The 24,311-nt window shown below is 34.5% G+C and overlaps 1 protein-coding gene across 7 annotated transcripts in view; it reads left to right on the forward strand.

Annotated features, from left to right (window-relative positions):
• The window catches only part of SPAG16 (sperm associated antigen 16), a 1,164,663-nt gene that overhangs the window by 9,624 nt on the left and 1,130,728 nt on the right, over positions 1-24,311 (forward strand). For 5 of the 7 annotated variants that reach the window (XR_008677798.1, XM_019022690.4, XM_055380495.1 and 2 more), the window contains exons 2-4: positions 1,772-1,818; positions 2,971-3,066; positions 20,078-20,196. Coding sequence is in view for 6 of the 7 variants with exons in the window: in XM_019022690.4 (XP_018878235.2) it covers positions 1,772-1,818; positions 2,971-3,066; positions 20,078-20,196 (262 nt within the window). In the remaining variant the exon portion in view is untranslated. Of the gene's footprint in view, positions 1-1,771; positions 1,819-2,970; positions 3,067-8,231; positions 8,302-20,077; positions 20,197-24,311 lie in introns of those variants that run through there. The other 2 variants (XM_063695183.1, XM_055380496.1) reach the window with 2 other exon arrangements.

Here is a 24,311-nt window from a genome sequence, read left to right on the forward strand (position 1 = left end):
TGTTGGAAATACTTTGTTAGTGAAAGATAAAATACCTCAAACAGATTGCTAGTAGAAGCCTTATGGTCTTTAAAGAGGCTGATGGCAAGGAATTAGAGAGTGAGGCAAATACTATTAGAAGCTGTTCTACAGTAATAGATAATTAATAAAGGAGGTATTTTACTCCTGGTAGTGTTTAACATGGATGAATTAAGGTTATGGAATAGACTGCAAGTATGCAGCTATTTTTTTGTTTAATCATTTAACTAGCTATTTTTGAGCCTAATTACTTTTCACTATGTTATTAGGAGAGGCACTTATTCATGTTTTACAATAAAATACTGACCTTTTGACAGATACCTGGTATCTGAGGATTGGTCATAATGGAATGGGGCTTAAGTGTCCCTGCAAGGGATAGGAATAAGAAATACACGATGATTACTTGTGATGGAGCTTAGTAGCAGTAATACATTTATAGGTTTAGATCTCTGTGGAAAATAATTGGCAAACACTTTATGTATTTATGTAGCACAGAAAACCCACACAGAACATGGAGAGGCAATATAATATGGTGAAACCTAAACATCTGGGCTCTTTTAGGTCCTAGCTGTGGAACCTTATGCCTCTGATTCTTGATTTGTAAAATAGAGTTATAGTTCCAGCCTCATAGGCAGGATGAGGATGAAATTAGTTAATACATGGAAAACCCTTAGAACAGTTCCTGTCTCCTATTAAATACTGTGTAAGTGTTATCTATTCTTGTTACAAGCAACAGAAGTTGTTATATACCCTTTCAGCTAATGCTTGGTAAACAATACCAGAGACATTTTATAATCAGCAGCAAAATGAAAACTAGGCTAATCTTATCTTTGATTTTCATAACCATTACCATGCATTAAAGTGTTTAATTCACACATTTTAAACTTGGCATAACCAAGTCAGTGTAATTGAAAAAAATGTAAACCCAACAACAATAACAACAACAACAACAAGCATTGCTGGTGTGTGCTGTGATTTAACATAAAATATTGTCTTGAAGTTTTCATATGTAATTAGAGCAACTTATAGTTTTTGAAAGTCTTAAAGCAGTTCTCTTAGAATTATTTTATGTTAGAATCATTTCCATTGATATTTAATTTCTTCAGTATTTATGAAATTTTGAATTATGATTGCTATATACTTTATATTCACTTAAAAATTAAGTTATCTTTCCTATAAAGGTAATTTAAAAATGGAGATACATGGAAAAGTAAAATTTAAATTTTACTGATAAAAGCATTGATATGTGTTTTTTTCTTAGATATTGGTGTGCATTTGTTTTGTTCATTCACAATACTTTAAACCAAATAAAGTCACATTTTATTCATGTACTGTGAATAGTTAACTCAGGAGCTCTGGAAAATTCATTGTGGTTTAAGATGAATTTGAAAAAGTTACTGTTTTTTCTTACCTGTTTCTAATTCACGCTACCTTATGATATTATGTATATTTTCAAAAGCCTTCATAGAATCAAGTTTGAAATCATTAGATAGATAGTAAACAGTCAAAAGACAGATAGCAATGTAGGTTTTCATGGATTTGAGTTGTGAAAAATAATGAAATATTTTATTTTAAAATATCTAGATTTATAGGCTATATGGGGAAGACAAATTTTTTAAAGATTAAATTATATATATTTACCAACTTCCTGGTGAGATAGTTGAATCCAATACTAAATTTGAAGGTCAAATCAATTTTTGTGCAATAATTTTATTCTATATTTTTTGAGATTAAAACTTGACAAGATATTCAGAGGTCACCATAACTGAAGCATCTGAAGATGACTATGAATATGAAGAGGTAACATGTTAATTTTAGGTGTTTATTCTGTAAATTTATTGCAGTCATTCTCATGAAATGCTCATTTTATTTTCTGAAACATGTGAGAACCATTCTTTTTTCTTAAGAGATACCAGTTTTTCAACTGAATTTAGCTAGTATCAGCTGATTAAGAATGAGATGTGAAAATTCTGTTTAAACATTTAAATTGGAAAATACATCTGATTCTTTTGATTTTCCTGTTAATCGTCCTTCAGGTTCAGCTCCTTATTACCTGCCTTGTAGATTCCTACCATAAACTGTTATCTCTGTTCAGGAGGCACTTCCTTCCTGTCATCCAGTCTGCTCTTGTCAAGGATTCCTGGATTCCCACTGCTCAGTTGGAGCGGAGGCCTTATGCATCCTTCCAGCTTAACAGTACTTCTATCTAATGTGGTTCCTATCTCAAAGCTTTCCTTTAATTCATTGTTCCCGAGACCTATCATTACTTCGGACACTTGGAGGATAAAAATCACTGGTAGATGACAGAGGCTGTGAATGAAACTGTGTGGAAATAAGCCTGGCGAGCCTGGGTGAGCAAGAGACAGGACGAAAATTGGAGACAGGCTTTTTATTACTGGTGAAATGGAGATTATGTGTACCACATGAAGTTCCTGAATGAGTTAATAAATGTAAAAGGCCTAAACCAGTGATCAGTACATAAGAAGCATGTGTTAAGTCTTAACTGTCATTAATCATAATTGCAATCCATCACGTCCTTTCAAGATTTTAATGCTCAGTGAGTTTTATTTTTTAATAAATGAGAGATTTTCAGTTGCTAGTAGTTCTGAAAAAGTGATGGTGGAAAGCACTTGAGATGGGGCAAGAATGGTGATATTTAGATAGCCTTATTATTTTTTCAGCAGAATTGTTAGATTACATTTTCTATTATAGATAAAAGCAGTTGCCCACAAACTAATCTTGAATTTATTAGAAGTGACGTTTATTGACATTTACAAGGAAGTCAGAAGAAAGCAATTATTCATTTTTCATGGATCTTCAGAATGATATGGTATTTTACATAAGGTATTTCTTTGATCCTTTGATTTGTGAAGCAAAATTATTTCTGAAGTGAAATAAAGTATTTTATATTTCTGCTCACTCTTCCTATCCTTCTCTTTCTCTGTAATCTAGATACCAGATGACAATTTTAGCATCCCAGAAGGTGAAGAAGATCTGGCAAAAGCAATTCAGATGGCCCAAGGACAGGCTACAGATACTGAAATTTTGGTGAGAATTTGAACACTAGTGTAGTCTATAGTTTAGTGGTAGTGCTTTTTATATGAAGTTTGGAAAGTCTTTTAAATGTAAATACTTACTAGTGTAGCTCAGTCATCTGTTATATCATTTTCATTTCTGTTTATTTGTGATCAAGCCTTCACTTTAAGGTAAGCAGTCATATTTACTCTTTTTTGGATTGCCATTCTCCACATCATGGTCACTCTTGCATGACTTTGTATCAAGTGACACCTTCTCTCTGAACTCTGATTAATCTCACTGGAGGATAAACCAATAATTTTCAACATTTATGTTTAGAATTTAGTGTCATATACAAGTTATACAGTCTGTTTTGTAAACATTTTGTGTTTTTTTACATGAAAGTATTAATCTTACAGGGAATGCTTAATATGGCTTTCTTGTGAGGCTTATGAACTAATTATGTTAAGGAATGTGGTGGGGGATGTTTTTTGATTATAATACAATGAACTAAAAGTGCATAAAACTGATGGCATTCCTCTAAAATTGAAAACTCATTAAAATTGTGAACCATTTAATATGATGGCAAAAATATTTTTAAAAATGTTTTATTTTGTACCAACATTAAGAAGCGTGCTTTCTTTCAGTGTTTAACCCCTTTACTACAGAGAAATGTGAAGGAATTTGTGAAACTCCTTTTTGGTTGCAGATTTGCCTTCCTCAGTGTGGAATTGTATGTGAGACTTTACTGCATATTATACCATATCATTCTTTCCATATTCTGTAGACTTCTTCAATCTAGAAGTCCAATAACTCCTTTTCAAAATGTCTGTCCACTCAAAATTGGAATAAAAGCTCTAGAGGAAGATTTTTTCAGGCCAGAATTAATTGCATTCTGTTGTAAATGGAGGGCTGCAGCTCAAAGTAAATGACATTCTCTAATGCATCCCATGGAGATAGCTTCTTCTTGGTAGACACAAAGTGAAGTCTATTCCATAGACTTAGTCTGTTGGATATCTCAAAGCAATAATTTGTAGGAATAGTTTTAAAATGTATGAATAGCATTTTCAGTGACATGCAACTGATATGTTTATTCACTTCTCATCATCCTCTTGCTTTACATCACTAAGGATTTTGACAAATTCTTTATGTACCGCTCATTTGTATTGGTATTTGGTAAGGTACATGTGGCTAATACAGTGCTTGGCACATAGTTGGCACTAAATAAATAGCAGTTAAATAAGAGAATGGATAAATGGATCACTGAATGAAAAAACTGAACAAAACTGTAATTGCTTCCTTCTGCTATCATGGTCGAAAGTGTTTGTAATGCAAAGATAAATCAGAGGGCAGTTGAGGAAGAAATACATTGTAGTAGCTGTTGTATCTACTGAGCCAAATATCAGTAATTCTTCTTTTATCAATTTATTGGAAACTTTTCTTTATCATAACCTTACATGAGTTAACATTCTTGATTTCTGGCATGTCTATAGCTGATTGACTCTCATTTAGCTTCTTTTTACCTCATTTTAAAAAATTCTTTGGAGGAACAGTATTATGCTGAAAATTCACAGAAGTTGTCCCTAAGCTGTTAAAATTAAATATGGTTTCATTTTATCATAAGCATATTAGTTATATTTTTTAATTTGCTTTTTATTTCTAAAGTATGTTAATCTTCAGTAATTTGAATTGTGCTATGGGCTTTCTCTTTTAAAGAATACTTATTGCTTGTTAAATCCATTTTTTGTTCTGATGTTATATATATTCATAAACAAGATATATTTTCTTCTGTGTTAAAGGATACAGTAATCTCTATGCACAGAACTCTTAAAATTTTCATTGAAGATTGCAAGTAAATGGTTATGATACTATTAGGAAAGTTAAGTTGAAATAATGTAAATTATCTTATTAAAATATTAACAAAAAATGACTTATTGCAACTTATTGAATAGTTGACATTTAAATACGTTCTTGTTCTTATGATTTCCTTTTTTTTTTTTTTTTTTTTGAGACGGAGTCTCGCTGTGTCGCCCAGGCTGGAGTCCAGTGGCGCAATCTTGGCTCACTGCAAGCTCTGCTTCCCGAGTAGCTGGGACTACAGGCACCTGCCACCACACCGAGCTAATTTTTTTTTTTTGTATTTTTAGTAGAGACGGGGTTTCACCATGTTAGCCAGGTTGGTCTCGATCTCCTGACCTTGTGATCCGCCCGCCTCGGCCTCCCAAAGTGCTGGGATTACAGGTGTGAGCCACCACACTGGGCCAAGTTCTTATGATTTCCTTTAAACGTGGGTAGTATAGATTAAATATTTGAGAATTGATTGCATGGTTTGCTTTATAAATTTTAAATTGTGTATTTGATACTATCCATTTTCTTAGTGGGTTCAATGATCTGAATTCTGAACTAAATAATTTTCATTATATTTAAAGTTATTCTTGAAAAATATTGAGAAGATAGGAAATGTTATTAATCTATAACAGTTATGTAGTTTGATTATACTATCAGTAATTTCTTGAAATTTAAGTATTTTACAGGTATGAATACAAGTAAAGGTAGGACTATATATATGTTCCTTAGATTGTGTCTGTGTGTCTGTATGTATTACTTAGGGATATTTGTATGTAAATATAAGAAAAGAAAGGTCTACTTACATTGAAGCTGGGTCTCCCCTTCTAAATTCTGAGCCTTTTTATAAGTGTATTTTTGCCATTTTTTTGGATAATTCTTCAGCCTCTTTGGTTATTGATAGTTTATTCTGTTAATTTTCAAGGTACAATCTCAGAGGTCTTTTATACTGCTGTAATTACATAATGACTTCTAATTTTTATAAATGTAGAATTTTGATCTTTAAATATGACAGTAGCAAGACACCCAAGTCATATAATTGTTCAATTCCCTGATGCTTTTCCTCCTCCTGCTACCCCTTTTCCTCCTCTTTCTTCTCCCTTCCCTCCTCCTCCTTTTCTTCCTCTTCCTCCTGAGAATTTAAGTAGAATTTATGGAATTTCTTTGGAATATTTAACCATTTTTGGAGAAGACTAATTGATGACTGACCCAAGTGAGAATGTTCTTTACCATATGTATCAATAGTTCTCAAAGTATAGTGGGAGATCTTTTGGGGTCCCCAAGACACCTTTTAGGGAGTTTATGTTGTCTTTCATTTTCCAACTACACACCTGCTGGAGGATTCTCTTCATGTAGCTCAACTGAGACAACATATCACAACAGGTCAAATGCAGAAACAAATATGGGGATCTAGCTGTTCCTCTAAATACTAAAAAGATTTGTAAAAATTTGTAACAGTGTCACTCTTCTCATTAGTTCTTTTTCTGTTTTGGAAAATATAGTTAGTTTTTATTAAAAAAATTCTGTCTATGTTATCTTTGTAGAAGTTTTGCTATAGTTATTTTAAAGTAAATAAATGAATATTTTAAAATTTAATATCCAATATATAATTCTTGATAGGTATAACTCAGATAAATAAGTGCTGTCTGGAGTACTCAATAATTTTTAATAGTATAAAGTGTTGCGAGAGCATAAAGTTTGAGACATTTTATAGAATTCTATTCTCAGAAATTTTCAAATATGTTAAGAATTAATATAAAAAAGTTCTTTTGCTATTATGTTAATATACCAAAATATAGTCTAGGATTAATAAATTTGCATTCCTTTTATTTAGATCTTAATCTCACGAGGGATTAATATTAGGTTGGTGCAAAAGTAATTGTGGCTATACCATTACTTTTAACGGAAAAAAACGCAATTACTTTTGCATCATCCTATACCATTATGTTAACTCTAACATCATAATGCTAATGGATTAAATTCTTAAACAATTTTCATTACCTTTAGACTCAATTACTAGTCTCAAGAAAAAGAGCTGTTTGTCATTATTGAATTCCCATTCTCTTCATGTACACACTTAATTTTAGTTAGAGACCCAGGCTCCTTGTACTCAAAGCCATGTCTACAGATTATCCAAGCCAATATATTTGACTTAATGTGAATTAAGGAGTTGATGAAATGAAGCCCCAAATAAAGTAACATTTAAGTTTTAAGACCACTTGGATTTCATTGTTTATTTTTTTGTTTCTCACTGGTCAACTAAAGTTGTCAAAGGAACTCACATTAAAACAGTTCAAAATTTGTCAAGATACTTAATTTTAATATGTGGTTTAGCACTTCTTTGCAATTCAACATTTAATTAGTTCTTAAACCTGGAAAGTTTTATGTCCTCAACATCTTTCATATCCTTCTCTTTACCTTCATCCTCACTTAGTCTACCTTAAAGCTACCCTCTTTCTTTTCTCATCTGAGCTACTGCATGCTGCTGGTACTATGCTTCCTTCTATTTCCACCTAAAAGATGTGTCTAATGCAAATTTCAGTTTATCTCCCCTCTACGTAAATTCCCAATGTGTCTACCCTTCCACCTGCCTTTGCCTTCTTGATATGCTTCCTGTTTAGCTTTTCCACTTTATCTTTGGCCCTTTCTCCGTAAGACCCTGAGCCTTAATGGATTGAATTGTCACTCCTTGTTTTTGCCTCAGATGTTTTCTTGCCTTGAATATTGGTTTATCTTTCTTTATCTGTTGTATTTCCTCATCGTCTGTAAAGTTCAACCTAATAGTCTCCTTAACATAGCCTTCATTCACATATGTAAGGCAAGGGAAATATTCTTCTCCATTGTGTATCACTTCACCTAGCAGATTTCTGTTGTTGCAATCGTAACACAATATAGAATCCTGTCTACTTAGAAAATGTCAACTTTAGAATGTTCATAGACAAAATGAAGCTATGTGCTAGAGCTACCATTGTTTGTCCTCAGCAGATTTCTGGGTCACATGTGGCTAGAGTAATTTTTGATCATTCAGCAGTCTGCAAAGTGAGACCATGTTTCACTAGTTTGTAGATTGCTTGCTTTTTTGTGCTTATTCTGTGGTGTTTTGTTAACCTCATAATTAAGTTAGTTAAAAGCCGTAATGGGAGTTGTATATAATATATAATAGGGATAAAAGTGTAACTTAAATTTCTTAAGTATACATAATGGTTGCATGTATGATATCTGTGGATACATGAGTAGGATTTTGTAATCAAAATTTGTAACAAAAGAGCTTCTGTATTATAATGTTTTGTTTTTGCTAAATGAACCTTTCAGTTCCTCAAGACAGAAATGTCTTATTCCTGTTTAATTCCCAGCACCTTTCATGGTACCTGGTACATGGGAGATGTTCACCAATTATATGTTGAATAAATATCCTACGTAAAGGTAAAAGAGATATTCATGATCACATTAGAGCTTGGAAGGGGTGTGTGTGTGTGTGTGTGTGTGTGTGTTGTGTATAAATGCAGAAGAACTATAAATTGAGGTATATTTACAAGCGTATACATTTTATTGTACAGTATAAATAAGAACCAACACAGTTTAAGGTGGTCGTATTTCTTTTCTGTGGGAATGCTTCAAGGTGTGTGCATGGTACACATTCAGGAAGACACAGAATGCAAACATTTATTTGAAAGGGCAGGAATCTGCCAGGTGTGTTGCAACCGTACATACAACAAACATCCTTTAAGCTGCCCCTAAGTGTCTTTAGAAATGAGAATAGATACACCCTCCTGCAGTCTCTCTGTCTTCCTTTTCCTGTTTTCCAAGTTCCTTCCAACAATCAGCCTAAAATATCATTTTCAAATTTATTGACCAAAAAAACTGAGGTAGCATTTATTGTTGTATAATCAATGTTCACTTCCAACTATATTTTGCCCTCACCTTACAATTATATATAATTTCCTGTGCTAGTAACCAGCACACTGCAAAGACTTGAAGGCAGACATCTTTTACTCTGCTAGTTTGGTATCTCCCATGACATTTGATATGGCATCCTGTACTTCTTATGTAATGTCTTTTTAATAATCTTTGGAAGAATAGTCCAGTTTTTTTTTAATTTTTAATTTTTGAGGATACATACTAGGTACATATATTTACTGGGTACATAAGATATTTTGATACAGGTGTACAATGTGCAATAATCACAGGGTAAATGGGGTTCTATCAACTCAAGCATTTATATTTCTTTATATTACAAACAATCCAATTATACTCATTAATTTAAAAATTACTATAAATTATTGTTGAATGTAGTCACTCTCTTGTGCTATCAAATACTAGATCTTACTCATTCTGACTATATTTTTGTACCCATTAAACATCCCCTCTCCCCTCCCCAGCCTCTGGTAATTATTGCTCTAGACTCTGCCTTCGTGAGTTCAATTGTTTTACTTTCTAGCCCCCACAAATAAGTGAGAACATGTGAAGTTTGTCTTTCTGTGCCTGACTTATTCCACTTACATAATGATGTCCAGGCCCATTCATGTTGTTGGAAATGACAGGATCTCATTCTTTTTGATGGCTGAATAGTACTTTATTACATATATGTAGCACATTTCCTTTCTGCACTCACCTGTTGATGGATACTTAGGTTGCCTCCAAATCTTAGCTATTGTGAATAGTGCTGAGATAAACACAATAGTGCAGATATCTTTTCAATATACTGATTTCCTTTCTTTTGAGTATATTCCTGGCAGTAGGATTGCTGAATCATATTAAATAACTCTTATTTTTAGTTTTTTTGGGGAACGTCTAAACTGTTCTTTATAGTGGTTGTACTAATTTACATTTCCACTAATGGTGTACGAGGGTTACTTTTTCTCCACATCCTTGCCAGCATTCATTATTGGCTATCTTTCAGATAAAAGCCATTTTAACTGGGGTGAGATGATAGCTCATTGTAGTTTTGATTGGCATTTTTCTGATGATCAATGATGTTGAGCACCTTTTTATTTAACTGTTTGCCATTTGTATATCTTCTTTTGAGAAATGTCTATTCTGATCTTTTGCCCATTAAAAAAATTTTTTTTTCTTTAGAGTTGTTTGAGCTCCTTATATATTCTGATTATTAATCCCTTTTCAGATGGATAGTTTGCATATATTTTCTCCCATTCTATGGGTAGTCCCTTCACATTATTGATTGTTTCCTTTGCTGTGCAAAACTTTTTAACTGATGTGATCCCATTTGTCTATTACTTGTCTTGGATGCCTGTGCTTGTGAAGTATTGCTCAAGAAATTTTTGCCCAGACCAGTGTCCTGAAGAGTTTCTTTTGGGAGTTTTCTCTTAGAAGGTCCACAGTTTGAGGGTGTAAATTTAAGTCTTTAATCCATTTTGATTTGATTTTGTGTATGACAAGGGATAGGGGTTTAGTTTGATTCTTCTGGATATGGATATCCAGTTTTCCCATCACCATTTATTGAAGACACTGTCTTTTCCCCTAATGTATGTTCTTGATACCTTTGTCGAAAATGAGTTCACTGTAGATGTATGGATGTGTTTCTGTGTGCTCTGTTCCGTTGGTCTATGTATCTGTTTTTATACTAGTACCATACTGTTTTGTTTACTATAGCTCTGTAGTATAATTTGATGTCACATAATGTGATTAGTGCAGTTTTCTTCTTGTTCAGGATAGCTTTGGCTAATGTGGGACTTTTTTGGTTCCATATAAATTTTAGGATTACTTTTTCTGTTTCCATGAAGAATGTCATTGGTATTTTGTTGGGGATTCCACTGAATTTGTAAATTGCTTTGGGTAGTATTGACATTTTGGCAGTATTGATTCTTCTAATCCATGAACATGGACTATCTTTTCATTTTGTTGTTTCTTTTTCGATTTCTTTCATCAGTATTTTATAGCTTTCATTGTAGAGAGATCTCACTTGATTGGTTAAGTTAACTTCTAGGTATATTATTTGTAACTATTTGTAAATGTGGTTTCTTTCTTGATTTCTTTACCAGATTGTTAACTGTCAGCATATAGAAATGCTACTGATTTTGGTATGTTGATTTCATATTCTGCAGCTTTACTGACTTTATCAGTCCTTTTGGTGAATAGGTTTTTTTCCAGTATAATATCATAGCATTTGCAAACAAGGATAATTTGACTTCTTCCCTTCTAATTCGGATGCCCTTTATTTCCTTCCCTTGTCAGATTGCTCTACCTAGGACTTCCAGTACTATGTTGAATAATAGTGGTGACGATGGGCATCCTTGTTATGTTTCAGATCTTGGAGGAAAGGCTTTCAGGTTTTCCCCATTCAGTGTGATACTACCTGTGGGTCTGTCGTATATGGCGTTTACTGTGTTGAGGTATGTTTCTTCTATCTCCATGTTTTTTGAGGGTTTCTATCATGAAGGGATGTTGAATTTTATCAAATGCTTTTTTCAGCATGAATTGAAAGGATAATATGATTTTTGATCTTCATTCTTTTGTTATGATGTATCACATTGATAGATTTGCATAAGTTGAACCATCCTTGCATTCCAAGGATGAATCCCACTTGGTCATGATGAATGACCTTTTTAATGTGTTGTTGAATTAAATTGGCTAATACGGTGTTGAGGACTTTTGCATCTATGTTCATCAGGAATATTGGCCTGTAGTTTTCTTGTTTTAACATGTCTTTGTCTGGCCTTGATATCAGGGTAATACTGGCCTCATAGAATGAGTTTTGAAGTATTCCCTTTTCTTGTGATTTTTAGAATAGTTTGAGTAGGGTTGGAATTAGTTCCTTTTTTAAAATGTTTTATACAATTCAGCAGTGAAGCCATTGCGTCCAGAGCTTTCCTTTGCTGGGAGCTTTTGTATTATGGCGTCAATCTTGTTGTTGGTCTGTTTGGCTTTTGGATTTCTTCATGTTACAATCTTGGTAGGTTGTATGTGTCCAGGAATTTATCCATTTCTTCTAGGCTTTCCAATTTACTGGCACGTAGTTGCTCATTGTAGCCTCCAATGATCCTTTAAAATTTCTTTGGTATTGGTTGTGATGTCCCCTTTTTCCTCTTAATTATATTTATTTGAGTCTACTTTAAAATAAAATTTTTTTTTGGCTAATGTTTTGTTGATTTTGTTTATCTTTTGAAAAAGCCAACATTTGTTTTATTGATCTATTGTATTGTTTTGTTCATTTGAATTTCATTTATTTCTGCTCTGATTTTCATTATTTTTCTTATATTTATTAGGTTTTGTTTACTCTTACTTTGCTAGTTCTTTAAAATGACTCATTAGGTAATTTATTTAAAGTTTTTCTTTATTATTGGTGTAGGCACTTGTAGAGAGCCGGCAAAGGGATCATGACCAACTCAACATTCCAATGGAGGGTATATGATCAAACAGCAAACTGTTTATATTGAATGCAGGATGTGGGCAAACTTATGACTGCGCCTGCCACCAGAAGGTTTGCTGAAGGCAATCACTCCCTGGTGCCGTGCTTGTTGAGGTTATCTACTGGGACATCTATAGCCTATTGTTTGAAGAATGCAATCTTGCAAGCCTGCTGTAAATCAAACTGCCGACTGATAGTCACCCAACGATCACCTCCTCTTCTTGCTATCTCTTTTACTGAATAAATATGGAGGACTGAAGAAGCTTAGGGCCCTTGTTAACTTGAAGCAAGGAGTCCCCTGACCCTTCTTCCAAATATACTCTTTTGTCTTTGTCTTTATTCCCATGTTTGTCATCCTTTGTTCAGTCCCCCAAGGTCCGTGCAGGTGGCAAAGTGGTGCCCGAACAGGGACTTGAGGACATCGGCAGGCACTTACAGCTAAAAAATTCACCTGTTAGTACTGCTTTCACTGTATTTCATAGGTTTTGGTATGTTGTGTTTCCATCATCATTCGTTTCAAGAATTTTTTCTATTTCCTCTTTGCTTTTGTCATTCAGGAGCATATTGTTTAATTTCCATGTGTTTGTATAGTTTCCAAAATTCCTCCTGTTAAACTGATTTTTAATTTTATTGTAGTCAGGGAACATACATGACTCAATTTCAGGGTTTTTTTATTTTTTAAGATTTGTTTTGTGGCCCAATATGCCAGGCCATGTATATCCCAAGGATAGAGATAGTCTGTTCTTGAGAATGATGCATGTGATAAGGAGAAGAATGTGTATTCTGCAGTCATTAGAAGAAATGCTCTGTGAAATAGCTATTTGGTTCATTTGGTCTGTAGTGCAGATTAAGTCTGATGTGTCTTTGATGATTTTCTGTCCTGATGACATGTCCAGTGCTGAAAGTGGGGTCTTCAAGTTTCCAGCTATTATTGTATTGAGGTCCATCTCTCTCTTTAGCTCTAATAATATTTGCTTTGTGTATCCGGATGCTCCACAGTTGGGTGCGTATATATTTACAACTATTATAACTTGTTGCTGAATTGACCTCTTTATCATTATATAATGACTTTCTTGTCTCTTTTTACAGTTTTTGTCTGAAATCTCTTTTGTCCAATATAAGTATAGCTACTCCTGCCCCTTTTTGGTTTTCATTTGTGTGGAATATCTTTTCCATTCCTTTATTTTCAGTTGTTTATTTTCAGTTTTAGAGGTGCAGTGTGTTTCTTGTAGACAACAGATCATTAGGTCTTAATTTTTCATCCATTCAGTCACTGTATGTCTTTTTATTGGAGGTGGTTTTAGTCCATTTATATTCAATATTATTATTGGTAAGTAAGGAGGAAGCCCTTGCCATTTTGTTATTTGTTTTCTGGTTGTTTTGTGGTCTTCTCTTCTTAATTCCTGTCTTCCATTTAATGAAGGTTATTGGTGGTATGATTCAATTTCTTGCTTTTTATTTTTTGTGTATCTGTTGCATGTTTTTTGATTTGAGGTTACCATGAGGCTTGCAAATACTATTTGATAACTTATTATTTTAAGCTGATGACAACTTAACATTGATTACATAAACAAAAAAAGCAAAGAGAAAACTACTGAAAACTCTCCACTTTAACTTAATCCTTCTACTTTTTAAAGTTTTATTATTTCTATTTATATCTTATTGCACTGTCTATATTTTGACATTGTTGTACTTATTGTTTTTGATCAGTTCATCTTTTAGTCTTTCTATCAAGGTATGAGTAGTTTACATACCACCATTATAATGTTATAATGTTCTGTGTTTGTGTACTTACTATTACCAGTGAGTTTTGTACCTTCAGATGCTTTTTTCTTGTTCATTAACATCCTTTTCTTACAAACTGAAGAACTCCCTTTAGTATTTCTTGTAGGACAGGTCTGGTGTTGATGAAATCCCTTCCCTTTTGTTTGCCTGGGAGAATCTTTATTTTTCCTTCATGGATATTTGAGGTTTGAAGGATAATTTCATTGGATATACTATTTTAGGATACAAGTTTTTTTTTTCCATCATAACTTTAAACATGCCATACCATTGTCTCTTATCCTGTAAGGTTTCCACTGAAAAGTCTGCTGCCAGATATATTGGAGCTATATATGTTGTTTCTTTTCTCTTGCTGCTTTTAAGATTCTTTCTTTATTAGTGACCTTTGGGAATTTGATTATTAAATGCTTTGAGGGAGTCTAATTTGGGTTAAAACTGCTTGGTGTTCTATAATCTTTTTGCACTTGAATACTGATATTTTTTCTAGGTTTGGTATGTTCTCTGATGTTATCCCTTTGAATAAACTTTCTACCCCTATGTCTTTCTCTACCTCCTGTTTGCCTCCTGTTTACCTTCCTCCCTCTTACTTCATCCCTGCCTCTACCTCCTCTTTAAGGCCAATAACTCTTAGATTTGCCCTTTTGAGGCTATTTTTTTAGATCTCATAGGCATGCTTCATTCTGTTTTACTCTTTTTTTCTTTCTCTGACTGTATTTTCAAATAGCCCGTCTTCCGGCTCACTAATACTTTCTTCTGCTTGATCAATTCTGTTGGCAGGAGGCTCTTATGCATTCTTCAGTTTGTCTGATTCTTTTTAACTTTTTTCAGTCTGTTCATTAAATTTTTCTGATAGGATTCTTAATTCCTTCTCTGTGTTATCTTGAATTTCTTTGAGTTTCCACAAAACAACTGTTTTGAATTATCTGTCTGAAAGGTTGCACATCTCTGTCTCTCCACAGTTGGTCTTTGGTACCTTATTTAGTTTGTTTGGTGAGGTCATGTTGTCCTGGATGGAAATGCTGTGGATGCTTGGATGCTTGTGGATGTTCATCATTGTCTAGGTATTGAAGAGTTAGGTATTTTATTGTGGTCTTCACATTCTGGGCTACCCATCCTTCTTGGGAAGGCATTCCAGGTATTTGAGGGGACTTGGGTGTTATGATCTAAGTTCTTGGTCACTGCAGCTGTATCTTCATTAGGGGGCACTCCAATCTCAATAATGTTGTGGCTTTTGTAGTCTTATAGAGGTACTGGCTAAGTTGTCTTGGATAAGATCAGGAAGAATTCTCTAGATTACCAGGTACAGACTTTTTCTTTACTTCCCCCCAAACCATGGGTGTTTCCCTCTCTGTGTAGAGCTGCCTGGAGCTGGAGCAGGGTTGATAGAAGCCACCCCTGTGGTCACTACCACTGAGACTGTGCTGGGTCTGACCTGAAGCCAGCACAGCACGGAGTCTTCCCCAAGGCCCATTCACTGTAAATCACTGCCTGGGTAACACCTATGTTCACTCAAGGCCCTAAGGCTCTACAATCAGCAGGTGGCCAGGCTTGTGTTCTTTCCTTCAGAGTGGCAAATTTACCCTAGCCTAGGTGCATTCAGAGATGCTGTCTAGGAGCCAGGGCCTGGATTTGGAAATCTTAAGAATCTACCTGGTGCTCTATTCTACTACAGCTGAGCTAGCTCGCACCCCTCAAGACAAAGTCCTTCCTACTCTCCCCTTTCCACAATCAGGGAAGTCTACCACCAGCCTAGGCCCATTGCAAATATAGCCTGGCTACCACCAATGTTCACTCAAGGGCCAAGGACTCCTCAGTCAGCTTGAGGTTGATGTTGCCAAACCTGGAACTCTCCCTTCGGGACAGTAGTCTGCCCTCTGGCCCAGGGCAGGTCCAGAAATTCCATTTGAGTGCAAAGGCCTGGATTCAGGGACCTCAATGGGCCCGATTGGTGTTCTACCCAACTAGGGCCAAGCTGCTACTTAATCTGCAAAAGCAATTCTCCTTTACTCTTTCATTTCTTTTTCTCAAGCAGAAAGAATCTCTTCCCATAGCCACCACACCTCTCTGTATGTGCTAGGTCACACCTGAAGCCGGCATGTCTCTGAGTCTCATTCACGACCCACAGCAAGTAGTGCCTGGCTACTGATGCTGATTATTTAGGACCCAAGGGCTCTTTAGTCAGCAGGTCATAAATCCTGCCAGGACTGGGTTCTTCCTTTCAAGGCAGTGGGTTCTCTTTTGGCTCAGGGAGTTTCTAGAAATGTTGTCTGGGAGCTAGGGCCTAGAATGGGGGCCTCAGGACTCTGCCCGGTGCCCTACCCTACTGTTGCTGAGCTTGTATCCAAATTGCAAGACAAAGTCCTCTTTACTCTTCTCTCCTCAAGTGGAAGGAAGGAGTCTCTCGGGGTTAGGGGAGGTGTGGCACAAGCACTCACTTGGCTGCCCTGGCTGGTATCTCACTAAGTCATGTGCTCCTAAAGTCCACTGGCTCTGAGCCCAGCATAGCATCATAACTTGCCAAAGAATTACAGTCCAAGTGGTACAGACTGCCTTTCAAGTTTATTTAGTACCCCAGAACCCTTTAGCCCATGGTGGTGAGGCTTTCTGGAACTCAGGTTCTGACTGCTGGGATGGGCAAGTCTCCTCTTGCTAGGGCTGGTTGAAATGCTCCCTCTGGGTGATGGCTGAGTTCTGCCTGGTGTTGCTTTCTGCCATGATGATGCAGCACTATTTTCGAATGTAAAACATTCCATAATTGCTACAGTCTCCCTCCCACAGGACAGAGATTTTCTCTCCATGCCACTTGGCCACTGCCAGGGGATGGGGGAGGTGTGGTGTCAGCAACTCAAGACTGTCTTTTCTGCCTTCTTCAGTGCCTCTTTCAGCAATGTGAAGTTAAAGCCTGGTATTGTGATTACTCACTTGATTTTTGGTTCTTATAAAGTTGCCTTTTTGTGTGAATAGTTCTTCAGTTTGGTGTTCCTGCAGGGTTAATGATTGGAGGCTTCTTTTCAGCCATCTTGAACTGCCTCCTTCCAAATTATTCTTCTTGAACTTTACAAAAGTAATTTTACACTCTACCCCTTTGTCAGGATTTTTCTGTAGCCCCACAATTTGCCTCAACTCACCACTATTGTGAATGTCATAGCAGCTATCAGTAATAAACATCAGTGTTGAATTTTGTTTTTTTTTATTTTTTTAAATTTATTATTATTATACTTTAAGTTTTAGGGTACATGTGCACAATGTGCAGGTTAGTTACGTATGTATACATGTGCCATGCTGGTGTGCTGCACCCACTAACTCGTCATCTAGCATTAGGTATATCTCCCAGTGCTAGCCCTCCCCCCTCCCCCCACCCCACAACAGTCCCCAGAGTGTGATGTTCCCCTTCCTGTGTCCATGTGTTCTCATTGTTCAGTTCCCACCTATGAGTGAGAATATACGGTGTTTGGTTTTTTGTTCTTGCGATAGTTTACTGGGAATGATGGTTTCCAATTTCATCCATGTCCCTACAAAGGACGTGAACTCATCGTTTTTTATGGCTGCATAGTATTCCATGGTGTATATGTGCCACATTTTCTTAATCCAGTCTATCATTGTTGGACATTTGGGTTGGTTCCAAGTCTTTGCTATTGTGAATAATGCAGCAATAAACATAGCAGCATGATTTATAGTCCTTTGGGTATATACCTAGTAATGGGATGGCTGGGTCAAATGGTATTTCTAGTTCTAGATCCCTGAGGAATCGCCACACTGACTTCCACAGTGGTTGAACTAGTTTACAGTCCCACCAACAGTGTAAAAGTGTTCCTATTTCTCCACATCCTCTCCAGCACCTGTTGTTTCCTGACTTTTTAATGATTGTCGAATTTTGTGTACCACTTTTGGAAAGAATTTTTGGGGCAGCAAAGATTCTCTTTCCTCATTGGATTTCCATGTAAACATTCTGTGCATTCTGTGTAACCTGTTATATAACCATTAACAGCTTGGGAAAGAGAAGGCGAAAGGAAAATTTGCTGCTGAGTTTCTGTAGGTGAGAATAGATCTGCTTATTCAAATAGTCAGCAAACAAATTAGTGACTTCTTGCCAATGCGAAGAAAATGACAGCACTCAAGAGACGATGATTGTTTTATTTTTTTAATTTTATTTTTATTGAGCAACACTTCATTCCATAAAATAGAATTAGTATTCCCTATTCCTTGGTATTTTTAAGAAACTACCAATTATTTTATTTATTTTGTACACTGACTTACATGATATAATAATTTTTATGGCTGTACTAATTTCATTTGTTGCTTGCTGAAATGTCTTCATTTTTGTAGTTTTAGGTCTGCTAAGATGTTCTGTCAGAATACTACATACAGTTTGAGTATCTTTTATCCAAAATGCTTGGGACCATAGTATTTCAGATTTTGGATTTTTTTCAGATGTTGGAATATTTGCAAATATATATCAATGATAGTGATATTTTGAAAATATGATTTCGTGTTATTCAAGTGCAAAGCTTGAGGATAGCCACCTGGGAAACACAGTCTCCAAAAGAATGAGTGAGTGTTCCAAAGTGGGGAAGTTTTCACTTATATAGGCAGAAACAGAAGTTAACAGGGTTGCAGCATTTTCCATACAAGGTCATTACATAGTTTGTAATGATTTGATTGATTACAGCTTGCTACATTCCAAGGAAGATTGCTTTGACATTCTTCAAGGAAGAGCAGTGTTCTAAAGGGGTCTTATATCTGGTGGTATTCCGTGTTTTGTAATCATTTTTAGGACAGTAATGAAGACATTTAATCTATAATTGAAGAAGCAGAAGTTGCAGCTTCATGCTATGTGGCTCAGGCCACATAGTCCCATTCCTCTCAAGCCTTAACAAATATAAAGTTCCAAAAGCTATAGGTTTGGATTATTTAGTTTGACATATACACTAAGATCTCTTGGGGCTGGGACCCAGTTATAAACATGAAATTCATTTATGTTCCATATACACCTTGTACACATAGCCTGAAGGTAATTTTATACAATATTTTAAATAATTTTGTATATGAAACAAAGTTTGTGTTAAGTACTTGCATGTGGAATTTTTTACCTGTGGTATCATGTTGGTGCTTCAGAATTTTTGGCTATTGGAGCATTTCAGATTTTGGATTTTCAGATTAGGGATTGCTCAACTTGTACTTTAGGTTTTGAGGGCCATAAGGACTCTGTGGCAACTAGTCAACTATCTCATGTAGTGCAAATGCATCCATATGTAATATGTAAACAAATGGGCATGGGCATGCTGTGCTCTAACAAACTTTATTTATAAGAACTGTTAGCTGACCCCTGATCTAGTTGACAGACTGACTGACTTCCATGTGGAATAGTAGTGTAAGCTCCTGTTGTCACTAATTATTTTCTCCATAGTGTTTCTAAAAGTCATAGTACTAAAATTACTGTATTTCTTTTTAAATGATAATTAAAAGCATTAAAAGGTCCATGCATTCTTTTTTCTTTTTTTTGATTAACATGCTATGTGCTATTGAAAGGGCAAACCTACCTTCTTACTATCCTTTAGACAATCCAATCACACTCCTGCTGCAGGGCCTTTGCACTTGCTGATGCAGATACAAACCGGAACATAAGACACTCTGCCTCTTTTTCTAGATTTATGCTCAGATAACAGTTTTATCAATGACATCTTCACCACCCTAAATACGTAGCAACCCAGCTTCACATAAATACTTGTCCTACACTTGGTTCTATCTTTAGTCCTCTACTTTCTCCCCACCCCAAGGTACTTAGTACCATCTGTCATAGTATATGTTTTTTATTTAGTTATTCATATTCTGTCTCCATCCACTTGACTAATAGATAGGAGGACAGAGATTTGTTTGCTTTCATCTGCTTTATACCCAGTAATTAAAATATTAATGGTTCCTGGCATATAACAGTCAACAAACGTTGTTGAAAAAAAATGAATGGATGAATGAATGAGTCGAAGGCTTATCTATATCATTAATTAGTGCTTTGATGTTTTCAGAATAAATAAATGCACGTTTAAATTTCAGGAACGGAAAACAGTTCTTCCTTCAAAGCATGCAGTACCTGAAGTAATAGAAGACTTTCTCTGCAATTTCTTGATCAAAATGGGAATGACCAGAACTCTTGATTGCTTTCAGTCTGAATGGTAAACAATTATGTAGATAAATAGTTCTCTTAAAATTCTAACATTTAACATATACACTTTTAAGTGTCTTAGGAGACTTTGAAATGACTCAGCCTATGAAAAATGACTAGAAACTTTTCCCATCTCCAGCCCTGAAACCACAACACACACACACACACACACACACACACACACACACACAAATCAGAATACCAGTTACAAAGACATTTTTATTAAACATCTTTCCCAAATATTTAAGTTTAAGTAATTTTTTAAAAATCAAGACACTTGAATATCTCCTGGAGTTATAAAACACAAAGATATTTTATGAAAACATTTCCTAATATTTTTGTATAATTATTGAGAGTATTTCCTGTATTTAGACATTATACTAAACAGTACTGCTTTACTTCCTTGTTTTATTTATAGTGTAATGGCTTGTCTTTTTCTACTCACATAGCTGATTAATTATATTTCTATGAATATTCTTCAGTTAGAAGTAAGTGGAATTATATTTTGAATATCACTTAAACAATATTTTCTTGTTATAATTGAAAATTTTAATAACTAGTTATGAAAATCAGTAGGTGTACCTTTATTCCTTTGTTATAATAATAATGTCACCAGGCATATTTTCAGTTTCCTGACATTGTTTAAATAAATTTATTAAATGATTAGCTATGAAAATGTATTTGAACTTTAATAGCTATTGCATATTCTAGAAAGGGGGATTAATATGATACCTAAAGATGTTTATAATTAGGACTAATTCCTAATTTTAAATAAATTTGCAATGTATGGATAATTTGCGATTTTTACTCATCCAGCTGTGGTATAAATTTTTATTTTTTGCTTTTTTTGGTTCTCATCTTCTGAGAACATGCACATAAGCGCAGCCAGTTTCATTATTTTAAATTGCACATGTAATGTTAACAAATTCTGTGAGGAGAATTATTTTTCATTAATACAGTCTAAGAAAAACAAAGTTCAGTGGAAGAAAAATAATGCTGCTTCTCTTAAATTTGGAAATAGTGTGAATTATTTAAAATAATTTTTTATAAAAATATGCCTAAGAAATATAATAATTACAAATGTACTAGAAGATATATTTTTTGTAAAAGTAGGTAGATGATTAATTTACAGTGCTAATAAAGTGAAAGATTAATATGATTCACTTAACTTTCTGTGTTCCAACAATGTGTGTTAGGACATGTGATGCTTATATGTTAGGCCAGTCCAAAGTGTAAAATGATTTTCTTAGAATAATCTGGATCCAAGTATACTGTTAACAATTCGGTGACTATTGTCATATTTTCCTTTTAGATTTAGCAATCTGAATTGATGAGATGAAATTTCAGGAAACTAAGATTACTGTTAGTATTAGGATTTAAAGTCCTCCCAAACTCAGCATACTAGTCATAAGATAAAATTGGTATAACGTATTTCTTTATGAGTTTAGAATATCGTGGTTCAAGTAATTTTATCCTTATCCCTAGCTGCCAGTTTGCAATGAGATTACATTGTATTGAATACCTTATTTCATATGAAACATTTTTTATTTTGATTAGAAAACTTTACCTATTCTACATAGTAAAATTATAGGAATATTAAATATATTATTTTTTATCATTTTTACCACAGGAAAAAACACTTAGAATATATCATTTGCTATGAATTCACTTAATCTTTCAAAACATGACCAAACAAGGATTTTCCTTTGTTAGTTTGTTAAAATAAGCAAACAAACAAAACACTGGGCAGTAAAATTTGATATAGGTTCTTTCACTCCTCAAGCAGAAAATACAATAGATCCTTTAAATCCAGGGTTAGAAAACTAAGATCCTTGGGCCAAATCTGGCCTGCTTCCTGATTTTTAAAATAAAATCTTATTGGAACACAGACATGACCTTTCTTTAGGTATTGTATATGGCTGCTTTCACTCTGTAAAAGCAAAGTTAATTAGTCACAACAGGAGGGATATGGCCTGTAAAGACAGTTTTGCCAATTCTAAAATATTTATTCTCTGACCCTTTACAGAAAAGAGTTGCCAGAACATAGTAGGAATTTGTTCTATGAACCACTAAAAAGTTTCCATTGCAGGTTTAGTCAATGGTTCAATTCTATTTATATGCCTATTTTAGAATTATCAATGGGCAATGGTAATTTCTCGGGGGGGAAAAATTAAAGAAGAAATTAAAATGGAGAAAATATGATAATCTAATTCCAGTACCCTTACCTGAGCATATGTCATCCATCTGTCTTCCTACACTGACTGTTCCCCTATTAACATTGTCAGAACTACTCACCCTAAAGATACATTCTTACTTTTTTTGCCTCTTACTACACTTCTTTTTAAACCATTTTTCCCTTTCCAGCCAATGTTTTGAAAACAGAGTTTAAATTTTTTTTCTTTCTTCACCTTTTTACTTCCTATTCAACACTTGGTTCTCTCCAGTTTGGCCTATTCGCACCATTTCACTGAAGGTAGGGTGGTAATGAAAATGCCATCAAAAGTAATAGTACAATTATTTATAACATTTAATTACTAATTTAATTTTTTTAATAATGGAAGAGATTGTAAATTAAGAGTATATTTCATTAATTTGCATGAAAGAAATATTGCAGCTTTTAGACAATAAAATTTGTCATAAGATTTAATCACTTAAATGTGAGCAGTGCAGTTACAACTTTCTGGGGATGGTTAAGTTTTAAAGCTAGAGCCTAGAATTAAAATTACCTTTGATATAGCCCTTATGTTGCCCAAGTATGTACAGGAAATATGTGTGGTGTTGTGTATACATTAATGACTCCCAGTGAACACTACACAAATATTTGTTCCTTTGTCAATTTGATCTTATTGCTGTTTCTTCAATTAATGAGGACTTGGCTTCTAGTTATATGTCCCATAAGAATATTTTTTCCCCAGTCATTATTAAGTTTAACACAGAAACGTAGTGACTCTTCTACATAACATAAAAGTTAGCAAAAGCTAATTTTTGCTTTGTTACATTATGATAAATTTGACCACTATAAATACATCTGCACAGATTTATGTACTATGATATTAAGAGAGCAGCCATTTAGGTGAGTATTTAATTTAAATTTTTAAAACAAAATTAATAACATGTTTATTAAATATGAGGGATTTAAAAATATTTAAGAAGGTGAAGCCTTAGGCTTATCACTCAGAAATTTAGTTTGTATCATTTTTATTGATATAGTATATTCTCATGCATTATTTCATTTACTTCTCCCAACAACTGTATCTAGCAGGTAGCCACAGCCATATTTCTATTTTACGGGTAAGGAAAGGGGATAGGGAGATTAGGAAATCTCCTCAGTGAGTGTCACCAAGTCATAGCCAGTAAGTGGCAGAGTCAACCTAGGACATACTGATCTTAAAGACCAGTCTCCTAACCACAGGGCTATATTGTGCAATTATACAAGAGAATCTTTGAAAAAATTAATAAAGGTGCCTTTTGGCTTGGCTGGATACTAAAAGGACTCAGAAAATATCAATTTAGATTTCAAATTTGTGCCTATTTTCTATATTGGTTTGAGGAATCTTGGGGCCAGTAATAAACATGTCAGCCGTGCTATATTTTTCCGGAGAGGGACTGTCTGGTTCTAAGTGATAGTCGCGATAGTGCTGGGGATTCTAACATCCTCAGTTTGTACAGTAATTAAAATAATTTTGTCTATGTTGGTAATGTATTTACCTAAATCTTTATGAAAACATGGAGGAAAAGTTCTCATTATGGGCTTCGTATAAGGAGATGATAATCAAGATGACCTTTCCCCTGTCTTTTACATCCTATGCCTTGGGTGCCACCATGAGGGAAAAATAATCCTTATTCTTCTGACACCATTTCTATGTTTACTGGAATTCTGTCATAATATTCATCATTTATGGCAGTGGGTCTTAAATGCTTTTCTTATGTGGACAAAATTTTATGAAATTTCCATGCACTTTCTCCCTGAAATTCATATATATTCTCCATTTCTACATAATTCTAAGTAGTTTATGGATCTCCTGGTAAATATTAAGAGAATTAATGCAGTTTTATTAGTGATAATTTTATTGGCAATTTCATTAAGAGCAAATTATATTTCAAATTTCTAATAGTTATGGCAAT

Source organism: Gorilla gorilla, chromosome 11, assembly GCF_029281585.2.
Source record: "Gorilla gorilla gorilla isolate KB3781 chromosome 11, NHGRI_mGorGor1-v2.1_pri, whole genome shotgun sequence".
NCBI classification, from domain to species: domain Eukaryota; kingdom Metazoa; phylum Chordata; class Mammalia; order Primates; family Hominidae; genus Gorilla; species Gorilla gorilla.